The 13,528-nt window shown below is 33.8% G+C and overlaps 1 protein-coding gene across 15 annotated transcripts in view; it reads left to right on the forward strand.

The window, feature by feature from the left end:
• The first annotated feature begins 644 nt into the window (after window positions 1-644).
• LOC134854085 (uncharacterized) overlaps window positions 645-13,528 on the forward strand; it is a 45,566-nt gene continuing 32,682 nt past the window's right edge. For 6 of the 15 annotated variants that reach the window (XM_063870164.1, XM_063870163.1, XM_063870168.1 and 3 more), the window contains exons 1-9: window positions 646-982; window positions 1,218-1,300; window positions 2,013-2,043; window positions 4,001-4,120; window positions 7,005-7,124; window positions 7,292-7,489; window positions 8,995-9,081; window positions 11,223-11,278; window positions 11,377-11,403. In XM_063870164.1, coding sequence (XP_063726234.1) covers window positions 928-982; window positions 1,218-1,300; window positions 2,013-2,043; window positions 4,001-4,120; window positions 7,005-7,124; window positions 7,292-7,489; window positions 8,995-9,081; window positions 11,223-11,278; window positions 11,377-11,403 — 777 coding nt within the window. In that variant the 5' untranslated portion in view covers window positions 646-927. Of the gene's footprint in view, window positions 983-1,217; window positions 1,301-2,012; window positions 2,044-4,000; window positions 4,121-7,004; window positions 7,125-7,291; window positions 7,490-8,994; window positions 9,082-11,222; window positions 11,279-11,376; window positions 11,404-13,027; window positions 13,055-13,528 lie in introns of all 15 variants that reach the window. The other 9 variants (XM_063870165.1, XM_063870170.1, XM_063870169.1 and 6 more) reach the window with 7 other exon arrangements.

The raw sequence follows: 13,528 nt of genomic DNA on the forward strand, positions 1-13,528 counted from the left end.
AAAAACATGGAATATATTAGGAGTGAAAACTCAAACCTCATTGAAGACACAAACTTCGAAAGCCAGAGCAAAAGCTCAGGTATATTTAGCCTTCCAATAGCCTTAAATTTTTCTTTTTTACTAAATTTGGAGCTCCATAACTCTTCCACGCCCCAATGGTATCATAAAATGAAAATTTTCCTGACATTATTTTTCATAAAATCATCTTAGATTTATGTAGGAAGTGCTTAAAAAAACTCAACTTCTAAAAGTTAAAACAGCAGTATCGGAAAAACTTTTGTGGCGAGGTCTTCTGAAATAAAAGTAATGCTGAGTCAGTAACTAAGTTACTCATGAAATTTCATTGATGTTTTGCATTATGTTTTGAAAACGGGGAAAATGTCTAAGCTTATGATTTTTTATTCAATACTTTTCCCTGCGAAAGTGTTGTAAATAACAAATTTCAGTTTTTTCAACCTGTAAAAAATAAGCCACCAAATGGCTTAATATAATTGTAATTGGCGTTGAAATTATTAATAAATGACAGAGCGCTTGTTTTATTGCTTCGGGGAATTTTAACTGCACCGTGTCAATAAAAGTTAATAATCTAGTACTTTTTGCCCAATTTTCAAGTCTAATTCTTCCTCATGGGAGCTCTAACTAATAAAAAACAATAAACACCAATTGATATTAAGTGGCACTGTTTATAAAGTTCAACTGTGCGCAAATTTGGTTACTTTTAATATAACTGCAGATGGTATTTTTGAATCATAATTTCAAATTTCATCGTAAAACTACAAATTCAGCCATAAACACCCAGCAAATTGTTGATTGCTGTTGGCTTTTTTTCTGCAACATCAAAACTGTTTAAAAAGTTTTGCTCTTGCAAATTTTGGGCGGTCACCGCAATACTTGACATCCTTTCGGGAGCAAACTTTTGATTTAATAATGAACAAAAAACAAGTTTTACTTCTTTGCATTGCAAATTTACTACTAATATCACGTAAGTTTCTCTTCTGAAGGTTCAAATTAACTTTTTATCTTTTGAGTACAATAAATGGAAGGAGTTAAAACCATAATCACATTGACTTTTTTGATGACAAATTAGCTTTGATATTCGAGGAAATATGAGTTCAAGATAAAATTCAAAAGCAAGATCTTTTATAATTGATAGTTTTGAAATTTGATAGAAAAAAGTGTAATAGCAACCTTAGGAAGATATTTCTGTGTCAATTCAGGAGTCGGATGTTGGGAGACGGCCATGAATCCCCGACAGAAGATGAGTGGACATTATGGTTCAAACTACATGATCGGAAAGAGGGTGTGTCCGTCAATCATTTTATATTGTAAAGTTCTCGAAAGTGGCTAAGATATCAACTATTTTGCAATTATCAATACTTTTTTCATCGAGTTGCTGCAGAAAACTGCATTAAAAGTAATCAATTAAAACAATTTGACTTGAATAAGTTATGATCCTAAACTAAATTTGGTCGGTGAAAACTCATATAGTATAGCATCTTTTACGTATATATTTTGTAATGTGCGGTCTGTATTTAGACAGCCGCGTATTCCTACTCGCCAGTAAGCAGACAAATACTGAATTAACCAATCAGAATCGAGACAAAGAAGAAACTAAAAAATAATAATTACTTTTTTTCAGAAGTTTGCTTTCTCATCTTGATTCTGATTGGTTAAAACAATATTTGTCTGCTTCCTGACCATAGGAATACGCGGTTGTTAAAATACATCTACGTAGTCATATTTTAGGATGTACCATTATGTATAATTTGCGGTAAATAACCAACAAATATACACAAAAATAGTGTAAAGACAAAAATAGTGACCAGCAACACCTCGACCAGTTATTGCGAAAATTGAGCACTGATAGCCGCGCAAATGAGAGTTTGAACTGATTGAAAACTCAAAATTATTTGTATTAGTACATAACATAATTATGCGTAAAAGATGTTATGTGCAATTGAGTGTTTCAAATCTGGTAGTTTTTTTTAAATATAGTTGTTTTTGTGTTTTAGAGTACTACCAACTTGAAGAAAAGATGGGGACGTAAGTTATGTTTTATTTAAAATACCCTGCCTTGTAGAATTATGCTTGCGACTATTAAAAAAAGATGGAAAGTCATCACAAAACAAAACAACGGTAGCTGCTTACTGTGCAAGCAGCACAGAATGTTCCTTTCATAGTCTTAAAAAACACAAATAAGTTTTTTTCTAGGACTTAGGCAAATTCAACAGTCATAATAAAATAAGCAAATTTGGAAACAATTTTTGTAGAAAATGAATGCAAAAACGAAAAAAAAACGTTAAAACATTTTAAAAAAATCAAATTTTGTCAACAAATTTTTTGCTTTTGAAAAAAATATATAATTTTTTTTATTTCCAAAATGATGCTAACAAACTCAAAAAATAACTTCACTTGAGTAAAACTAAGTTTTCAAGGCTTCAATAAAGCATATATAGGCTATTTTAAGCCTGGTCGATCACCTTATTCTCTCGAAGTTAGACCAAAAACCAAAAATTTAAAACAGGTTTTTCTCGTCAGTGAGAATTTTTTTTCCAAAAGTTTTAATGTCGTTAGAATCACAACTGAAGGGGCTTGAATATGATATATCACTTTACACTTTCCGATGAATAATTGTGGTACCTGATTATTTGGGATACAAAAAAAACAAAAGAGAAAAAACTAAAACACACCTGAATACAAAGTTCTTCCCCACTTTCAATGATCGGAACAATCGATCGACCTCGATGGAGAAGATTCTTAGGTCACCAACCGCCTGCCGAAAGGTCGTCGTTGGGTCAAAGACTACTATGAATTGTACTTTTCGCTTGAGTGCAAGCCAATTGTTCACAAAAACGTGCGGATCTCTTTAACTATATTTCCTTCGGGTACCTAGTAACAAACATCCTCCTAATAATATATAAATCATCGGTTAAGCACAAGAGAATTTTAAACCTAGCAACGAATTTCTTCCTACTCCAAAAGTGGGAATATAGTAACAGAGATCCGAATGCGCTTATAAGTCTTTACCAGGGCGGTAAAAATGGTTTTCCGTAAGTTGTGAACTAACAACGCGTTTGTTTATAACGTACAAGTACTACTGCACAAAGTGAGAACCAAGTTAGTCAAGCATTAGCAGGAGTACAACCAACGTCTTGGAGTTCTCTTCTAAACTTTTTTTTTTGACATGCAGTATATTAACCAATAGCCAACAGCGCTGTGACCAAAAGTGGTACAGGAGCTTGGTGTACCAGTTTGGTGGTTGTTATACAGTATTAGTAGTGCTTGGATGAATAATTTCAAGTTGAAAATATAAAACAAATTTTTTGGTGTCTTTTCACGCATAGTCAGATAGCAGGAAAAAAACAGTTTTTTTTGCTCTTCTGGCTTTTTATGTTGACGCCATTCGTTTGTTAGATGAAAACATCAATTCAAACGAACTACGTGATTTTTGATTTTCCATTTTATGCGTTGACTATGCTAACTAGTTTTTGAAGCATAAATTTAGTTTTTTTTTCTCTTTTCCATCAAACAATTCGGGACTGCTTTTTTCCACAGTTTTTTCGGTTATGATTCTGATTTAAAAAAATAATTGTTAGAAAAATATTTTCGATACTTTTCTTCATCACTCTCCCGCAAACCAAAAAAAAACTACAACAAAAAAGTAGGCGGCGAGGCAAGGTTAAAGCTACCTGTTTTAAAATGTTTTTCGAATTAATGGCAAAGTTATGATGCAAAATTTTGAAATAATGGCAAAGAAATAATCGATAGCTAAGTTGATAAAAGATTATAGCAACACGCGCACTACATGGCTGTTTAAGCACTATAATTTTTTGATGCATATCGTTGGAGGTTTCATATATTATGTCACCCCCGGATTCCCTCGTCAAAATTCTAACTGATGATGAGACCGCATATTGCTCGAGGTTGCAGACATTTAAAGTGATATTTTGAGATAATATATCACAATACTACAAATATCATATTTTAATATTCTGTTCAGTTTCCGATCTGACGGATTCTGTTTCTGGAGCTGCGTCTAATGTCGTGGATACTGTATCTGACGTCTCGTCTGACACCCTGGATAAGGCCACCGACCTCAAGGACACAGTTGTCGAACAAGGTTAGAAAACTGTTTGAAATTACCACAAATAATTGAATTTTAAAAGAAAAGAAGCCGGCTATTTCTGCTGAAACTTTAGACAAACGGTGCGAATAAAAAACTGCATTTAAGGCAAAATCGCTACGTTTCATAACAAATTGTTAAGAACAAAGTCTTATTGTTCCGAATTTTGATACGAAAGTAACGGAATATTTGTGCTCGGCGTGTTTTTTTTCTTCAGAGAAAATTCGACTTTTAAATAGCCATTTTTGACGAAATTTCTACATGTCATTTAAAAATTATATTGTTGTCCTGAGCTTAAATTTGAAAAGATTTTTCACCTGTGATCATTTTTCGTAAAAATCTGGGGGTTTAAAGATTGCCATTTTGGCAAATTTGTGATATATTTTGCGATATTAACGCGTAAGCGGAGCTTTAATCCGTCTTAGAAATTAGTCCAAATTGGTTGAAAGAAACTTATTTGCCATAATTGATTTGTTACAAGGAGCGAAATCTATTCTTTTGTACTTTATATGACGTGTGGGGGTTTTCATTTCATTTTATTACATTTAATTTTTTTAACGTTATTACTGCTCCATAAACCTTAAAAGGCAGTCGAAACATTCAGGGCTTCGCCCTGATACGAGCAGTTTTGTTAGTAACTAGTAATCGTTTATCGTGTAGAACAATTAATAAATCTGAATCTTTTCAGCGCTTTCACCAATTTCAGCTCGAAAAAATTACAACTAACTTTCTTGTAGAAAAAAAAAGAATAAAACTTTAAGCTAATATACTGCTTATATAAAGGTAAGCCAAATCGAACGCGGCGTTGTAAAAAAATTGCTATCCCCGAATATTGCAAAACACAAAAGTCTTCAGGTGGATTTGAATGAGTCGTCAACAATTAAAGAAAATTTCCTACATGATTCTGTTTACGTTCTTCATTTTGAAGCGAAGAAACTACCCTACTATAATTTTGTAAAAATCTAATAAGAGTAAAAAAACTGGCCGAAGTATAAGCCATTTGAAAATGCACGGAAAATATAAGCCAGCCAAAACTTTATGTCTAATCAATTAAACTTGCATGACTTTTGTAACTGTTACATAATTGTTACATATCTATGTTATAACACTTAAGTATATTCTGCTGATTGATACTTCGGCTGGCTTATAATTTGGCTGATTTAAATACCAGCAAATTTTATATTGGCCCCATTTTCAAGACTATGACACAATCGTGCCCTGGCTATCATGTTTTTATTCGAGTTCTCAGTTATCTAGAAACTTAAAAAGACAGACAAAACCACGAGGCCATAAAAGCAATCCTTTGTTCAATGCACTTTATTATAAAAACTAATTAAGATTTATTGTTATATGATAATGATTTTTAAAACTAATGAAATTAAATATATAAGGGATGGGACTTATCAATAAAGACTATATTTTTCCTTCAACTAGCCTTTTTGAGTGAGAAAAACATGTAAATGCAATCCAAACATTTTCAAATACCTTGATCAATAACCATGATATTAATGTTATGATACCGAGTGCTAGAAATTTCTTGTTTAAAGAGACTGAACATCAATTTCGAAAGCAATCAATGAATTACATCAAGGTTAGCAAGGAATTTTTTGGCAAGCAATAAGAAAAATTTGCTGATGAAGGAACCAAATTAGTTTTCCTCAATCAAAAACTCCATGCTAACCATGATGAAACTTCAACACTATTTTCAAAATTGTTGTTCACACGCAGGTTCCGTGAATGATAATAGATTATAATCGATTTTCGTGGTCAAAAATGTTGGTAATTATAATCAAGTCTAAATATACTTTGGGACCACACAATCGATAATAATCCTTATTTTTTACAGAAACAAAATCGATTATAATCATTCCTTTTAAAATCCATTTTTCTGCATTATTCACAGCCATCTGGATTTCCAAACGTAATCACATTTAGTTAAATTTTGCAAAACCAAGTTTTTGCACCTACCCCCCCCCCCATATCCCTTCTACCAACCTCACCTACGCCACCCCATATACCCCCTCGCCCCCACCTAACCCCCCATTTCCCCCACGTCCCTAATTATATTCTACATTTTTTTATTCTATAATCGCCTATTATTCCATTATAATCGATTATTTTAGAATTTTATGGAGACGGACCATGAAAATCCATTATAATCGATTATAATCGATGAAAAATCATTGCGGGCAGTCTTTTTACACCAAACATCCCCCGTAATCTTCACCATGCAGTTATTAAAATGCAGGTATGGGCAAAAGTTTGTTACAATAATTGCATATTGATTAACTATCGTGCTTGTTTGAACAGACCGATAAATTATCAGAGATCACGCAATAATCATTTGATGCTCGCTCGCTATCGTTATAAGCTAAAACAGGGTGATTGATTGTATATCAGGGCGAAGCTAATTTTCGTAAATTGTAGTTGATAAACTGAAAAAAAATAAAAAAAAATAAAAACTCAAACCTGCTTTTATTTTTGCTAGACTAATTGTCCAATAAACGTTGTATATGAAAAGTTATGATAGATTTTACCTATTTTTTTAATGAGTTTGTAGCTTAAAAAAATCATAATATTAATGATATATGCGATTCTCAGAAGATCTATCCAGCTTGTATAAGTATAGTCCATTTCTCTTGTTTCTTCTGATTCCACACTGGAATTTATTTGTTGAGAGAAGACAGTTTCTTTTCGCAATTGAAGGCCGCTTTTGAGTCTAGAACTTTTATGGTACCACTGTTATACCTGAAATTGTTGACCTGAAGCTACAGCCTAAGTGAGAGCTCGGCGTGGCAGGGGATCGAACTCTCGGTCTGACAATCTGAAAGCGAAGGCTTTGACCGCTATAGTTGGTGTCTCCAATTTAATTTTTTTTCAGGTCAGGATGTGGGAGAGTCTATTCAGGACGCGGCCGGTGACCTGCCCCTCCCCTCTTCCCCCTCCGAGGTCAAGGACATCGCACAGGGTCTCGAACTCTCAGATGTAATGATACTCGCAGGTAGGAATAAACCCAATCCTCGTGAACTGATATTTCATTTTATACAGTTTCGTCGATGATGTTTTTTCATCATTCTTGACTTTAAGGTTTTTTCTGCTATGTGAAACCTCCGATTACTTGAATGCTTTAAGTTTCCGCCTAAATATCTAACGGTGACCTTATTTCAGATGACCTTGGCCTCCCTTCGGATCTAGACTCTGTCCTCTCTCTGGCTGAGAAACTAGGCGTGGAAGTGACAGATGATGACATCATGAATCTGATCGCGGAGGTTGAGATGTCTGACCTTGAGGAAGTGTTGAAGGAGATCCCGGTGGAAGATTTGGTCGCTTTAGCCGGAGGAGTGGCCTCTCAGGTGCCACAATCTGGTAAGAGCATACAGCGCTACGCCCATAGTCGGGTGAGCTCACGCAGTGCTAGATAAAAGAGCCGAAGGCCCAAAAAGTCGAAAATAAGATTACCAGTCCAGCAATCCGAAAATTATTAATGTAATGCAACGTAACAACAGCTTGTCACTGTTGCTATGCAATTATTGTTACGCAATTATGAATGTCTTTTTCAGGGCAAAAAAGAGCATATTCCGACTGTTTTTTAAATATCTTTGATGTTGTCCAATAAAAAAATAATTGAAACTACAATTTATGAGATATTGAATTTTTTGTTTTCCCGCCCCAACTCAGCAGCGAATACCAACAAAATAATAATAATTGAGTCCTGTAGGGAATTATTGGTCCCAAAAATTTGATTCAATTCAGTTTAGGTTAATTTTGAATGCAAAATAACTCACTGCGCTGAAACAATTTGCGCTTACACGCATTTGTTATATATAATTTCTTAAAAACTGAACAAATTTTTTAAAAAAAATCTGAACAAAAAAATTATGCACGCAGCTTCCAAACTTCTGAGCTATCAACCTATGATGGAATTGTAAAGAACTCTCTTGGTTGTGGCGTCTAATAGATAATCAGGGCTCCATTCTGGAGAGGGAGCCTCAAAGACGGCTACCACTTACTAGTGAGGAGCACAATGCCTTATATAAATCACTCGGTTTCAATTTTCGATATAATCGTTCATTTTTACGCCAAGATATCGCGCTGAATCTGAAGTTTTTTTTTCAATTATACAAAAAAACAAGACTGCTCGTATCAGGTCGAAGCCTTGAATGTTCCGACAACCTTTTAAGGTTTATGGAGCAGTAATAACATAAATGCATAGAATTAAATGTAATAAAATAATATGAAAATTTTTTTTTCTTAAACTTCGAAGATTTTTTCTCTTTTCTTTCACACACCATAAAAAGTACAATATAATAGTTTTCGTTCCTTGTAACAAATCAATTATGGCAAATAAGCTTCCTTCAACCAATTTGGAACGATTTCTAAGACAGATTAAATCTCCGCTTACGCGTTAATAGCGCGAATTATATCGCGCGTTAATTGTCCCAATTGGCCACAATGGCAATCTTTAGGCCCCATAATATTACGAAAATGATCACTGGTGAAATATATTTTCAAATTTAAGCTCAGGGCAACAATAGTTTTTGAGTGATAAAAAATTCCGTCAAAAATGGCATGTTAAGAAGTCGAAAGTTGTCTGAAGAAAAAAAAACCCAACCCAAGCAAAAATATTCCACTACTTTCGTTACGAAAGTCGGAACAAAAACTTGCTAACTAGACATCAACTGTTTCTATATAAATGTTAAGCTAGGGCACAACAGCGGATTTCTGTGAAGAGATGACCAGCTCTTTTGTTGATCCATTCCCTTGTCGTTAAATCGTCTCACGACCAAGAGTTGAACAGCTCGAGTATTGGTCCTTTGAAACAGTTCGAACCTTTAATGAGTTATTCATGACAAATTTGTTGTCTTTTCCAGGTGGTGGAGGCTCCTCTGAGTCTGCTGTCGTATCAATAGAGATCATGGACAAACTCACAGCGGCTCGCATGATGATCGACAACATCGGTTAGACTTTTTCACCTTTCTTAATGGTCCTATGCAGCGATATTTTCCGAGTCAAGATTTTTCACCTAATTTGAAGCAAGATTTGAGCAATTTGAGCGTTTTTTTAGACTATTGCGCTCAAAATGTTGCTTTATAATGAGCGTTTTGAGCGGTTTTGAGCGATTATCAAAAAAAACGCTCAAAAACCGCGCAAGATTTGAGCGGTTTATCTACAAAAACCGCTTTGGCGAACAAATTCAAGAAATGAGCGGTTTTTGAGCGGTTTTGAGCAGTGTATCTAAAAAAACCGCTCAAAAACCGCGCAAGATTTGAACGGTTTTTGAGCGTTTTTTCTAGATAAACTGCTCAAAAACCGTTGAAATCTTGCGCGGTTTTTGATCGGTTTATCTGATAAAAACAGCGCAAGAACCGTTCAAATCTTGCGCGATTTTCAAAAGGTGTTTTTAAACCGTTCCAATCTTTCGCGGTTTTTGAGAGGTGTTTTCAGATAAACCGCTCAAAACTGCTCAAACTGCTCAAATCTTGCTTCAAATAAGGCGAAAAACCTCATGAAACGAGCGGGTTTTGACTGGTTTTTGAAAGCAAGATTTGAACGGTTTGAGCGGTTTTCCAAAAAAACCGCTCAAACCGTTCAAATCTTGAGCGGTTTTAGAGCGAGATCTCGACCCGCGTCCACATTTGATGCTATGCAGAAAAGTTTCACATTTAGTGCTATGCAGAGAAATTTCATATTTAATGCCACCCGGGTTGATCTCCATAGACCAAAAATGCTAATCAAACAGTTCTATAATTTAAGTCTATGAAAAAACATTAGTCATACAAATTTCATATAATTTGTTAAAATGGTGTCCTCGAAATTTCAACAAACTTTCTTCTCGTTTTCACTTAAAAGTTGGTGTATCGTACAAAAAAAGGAAAGCTTTTTGTCAAATTTCTCTGAATATATTTTTTTCAAAAATGTGAAAATTGTCTATGTTTTTTGCATGGCATGTTTTTGCATGCTTTGATCAAAGTCTGATAATTTAAAAACTCCAAATTTTAAAAAAAAATCATCCCTGAAAGTTTTTGCTAAAGTTTAAAAATTTGATGCTCTCAGTATATGATTTGTGAAGAGCACGTTTGCACAATTCAGGTCCTTTCCAATACCTTGTAAGTGCCAGACGATCAACTCTTTGGTGACTCTAGTTTTGAGTAAACCATGGTTTTAGTCATTTGTGTTTGGTAAAAAGTACGTTCCAAAAATTTTCAGAAATCAATTTTAAAAAATCAATTTTTTTTGATTTGTAATAAATGCGAGTCATACAATCTCCATATATGAAAAACCATACTCATAGAATTTTCATGCAATTTTTGTTTTTTATGGATTTGCATCAAAAATGTATGATTAGGATTTTTCCATATATGAAAATTGTATGCTTAGCGTTTTTGGTCAACCCGTGTATGAAGAAAAATTTGATGCTATGCAAAGCTCTGCAGAGAAGTATCACATTTGGTCTGTCTAAAATGGGATGTTAAAATTAGAATTTTTGCAGACCGCTGCATTATCCAAATAGCTATTCATTATTGTACAATGTCACTTTTCAAGCAGAAATTCTGCTAAAAGCATTATGTATAATAGCTACCTTTCCTTCTTGTCACGTCTGGTTTCTCTCAAAGTTTTCTAAAAGGTCTTTCCTTGGTGCTATTTTTTGATCTATTTTTGGATCTTCCCGCTCTCAAAAAAGGCGAATTTTGTTACGTAGGTTAAGTTAGGCGAATTTCCGACCAATCAGAATGCAGCAAAAATCGAATTCTGGATAAAAGCTCTAGTGCTAAATTATTGTAATTATTAGAGTTATTAGAGGGGTGGAGATTCTTTAGTAGGTACTGCAGTGGGAGTTTTTTAAGTAGATCTTTGTTTTTTTCTCCCAGGCCAACTTTGGTAACTAGACTGGAGATGAAGGAGAGAGTTTGTTGAAACGTTTTGTACAAAATGTTTTTAGCTAAATTTTTTCTTGAAAGTCTCAAATTTTTGAATACTGAACAACTTTTAGAGCATAATTTTACCATTTTAGCTTATTCTGTACAGCTACTTATAGTTTTTTTTAAAATACAGCAAAATGATTCCTTACTTTTTGACTGAACTACCAAAAATGTTTCAGAATCGTGTAAGCTGCAAGATGAAGCACCCAAAGAGGAGGAGAATTCTGTTAAAAGGGTGAGTTAGTCATACTTCTTGAAAAAAATATATTATGTTGTGCTATCAAAATTCTAATCAAGTTGTTATTGCAATTTGTTCTAAATGCACAAATGCAGCTTCAACCTATAATGGCTGGAAAAAGAGTGAGCAATTTTAGTGTATATATTGTGAAATAGTTAGAAACTTTAGGGAAATTTAGAGATTTCCTTTTTGTATGCAACTTGCGCTTTTCCCTCTGTAGTTTTACTCGGAAATTGAAGATTGGTTGCTGAAGATATTCAAAAACTTCGACTAAAATTTTTTTCTGAATACAGTGAATCAACGTCAAAATTTCAGTGAGCTGGTTAATTTTTGTATCAAAAACTGAAAAAATTCAGACTCGTTTTTCTCGACACTGAGACTATTTTTTTGGGAATCCATTTTGCGGTCAATAGCTTTTCATTATGATAGAGAGTAATACACACTTGACTCCTATTTCGTTTACCTGAGTTACCTACAATTTTCAGCTAAAGTTAACAAAGACCTTTTCTTGGATGCATCATAGTGTATCCACAACATACCACAGATGGTATAAAAGTGAAGATTAGTTTGGTAAATCAAGTGGATACCTGCCTCCTAAATTTTTCATGCCGCTCAGAACTTGTTTTTGTTGATAAAATCGAAATTTACTGGATACACACACAATCAAAAACTTTAATTTTTTCGCTCTATCCTTACATAATCTTGAAATTTTTTTCTTTCTAAGAAATGGAGCGGACTGGTTGTTGAACCATTGTTTTATCATTTTACCAAACTATGGTTTCAGAATTTTCACTTAAATTTGTTTTTTAAGCAAACGGAACGCAGGGAACTCCAGTTTCAAGTCATGCAAATAAATGTCTCTTAATACCTGTTTTTAAGCACATTTGGCATTGGCCTACGGTGATTGTCTCATTATCAAAAAACGCGGGTTCAAATCATTGGGAACACTCCAATTTTTTCAACAATTTTTTCAAAAGAGCGATTTTGCGTTACAATTATTTTAAGTTAATGCTAATTTTTCGCGCATCTTACGAAAAGAAAAATCTTTATACAGATTTGTGTATGCGGGTCAGAACATCTTCAGACAAAGTGTGGTATCCAAAAATACTTTTCGTTTTCTCATTTCGGTTTTTCCTTTTGTTCTGAGCAGTCTCAAAAAGTGCGAAAAGTTTGGCCCAAGGTATTTTTTAACGTATTTTCATAGGTATATTGAAGCCACTTCCTAGATAAAATAGTGTAAAATCTTATTAAACTTTTTCCGCAGTGACTAGGGTTAGTACTAATCATAAATTGTTTCCAAGTGAAGTCATCACACGTACAGAATTAGAAATGAAGATTTTTAAAATGAAATATAACACAGAAGCGCTTCAGTGATAAAAAACGGGTCTGATTTTTTTTCCATTTCTTAGGTTAATTTATTAGGCTGAATGACAAGAAATAACTTTATTCAGTCATGGTTGAAGAAATAAACGCCCAGCCCAGTCTAACTCCATATTGATTTTTAGCTTTGAAATTGTCGTCTCATTGCACGTAATTACTTAATTCATCCCTCTGCTTATCCATCAAAACACTCAAAAATTGCTAAAAAAAACTTGATTTAACTTGTTTTTTCATTTGCTTTTTATATTTCTTTTGCATTTTTTGGAGTTTCCCTTTATCCGTTTTTATTTTTCACCCAACAAAAAGAAATCCAGAGGGTGATATTCTAAGAATTCAAAAGATGTTGATTTTAACCTTTTTTAATAGCCTAAACCTATCATGGCGGGAAAACGTGTGAGTTTAGATTAATGCATATGCTCCATTTGTTGCGGCCAAAATAAGTGAACCCCTTGTGTCCGATTGATGTTTAGAAGAAATATAATAGTTCAATGAAATGAATTATTTGATTTAAAATAAGTGTAATAGATTGAGTTATCATAAACTTTGAGTAATTCCTCAGAACATTGACGCAAATAGTCATGACACCCAAAAATTAAACAGATTTGAAAATAGATCTAATCATTTTGTAGCCCCTAATAGATCAAGGGATGGTATCTTGCAAGATCTTTTAAAGAGAAGACTAAGCATCTCTTTAAAACATCTTCCATTATTCTTGCAAAATCTTGTGGGATAACCTCCTTTAAAGCTAATCATTTTATAAGCAAGATCTTTTAACATATGATTTTTGTGAGAAAAAAAGTCTACACGCGAAGACCGATAGCGTTTGGGTTTGGCGTTTTTGTTGGAAGTAGTGGTAACATTTAAATA

Source organism: Symsagittifera roscoffensis, chromosome 9 (genome assembly GCF_963678635.1).
Source record: "Symsagittifera roscoffensis chromosome 9, txSymRosc1.1, whole genome shotgun sequence".
Classification (NCBI taxonomy): domain Eukaryota; kingdom Metazoa; phylum Xenacoelomorpha; order Acoela; family Convolutidae; genus Symsagittifera; species Symsagittifera roscoffensis.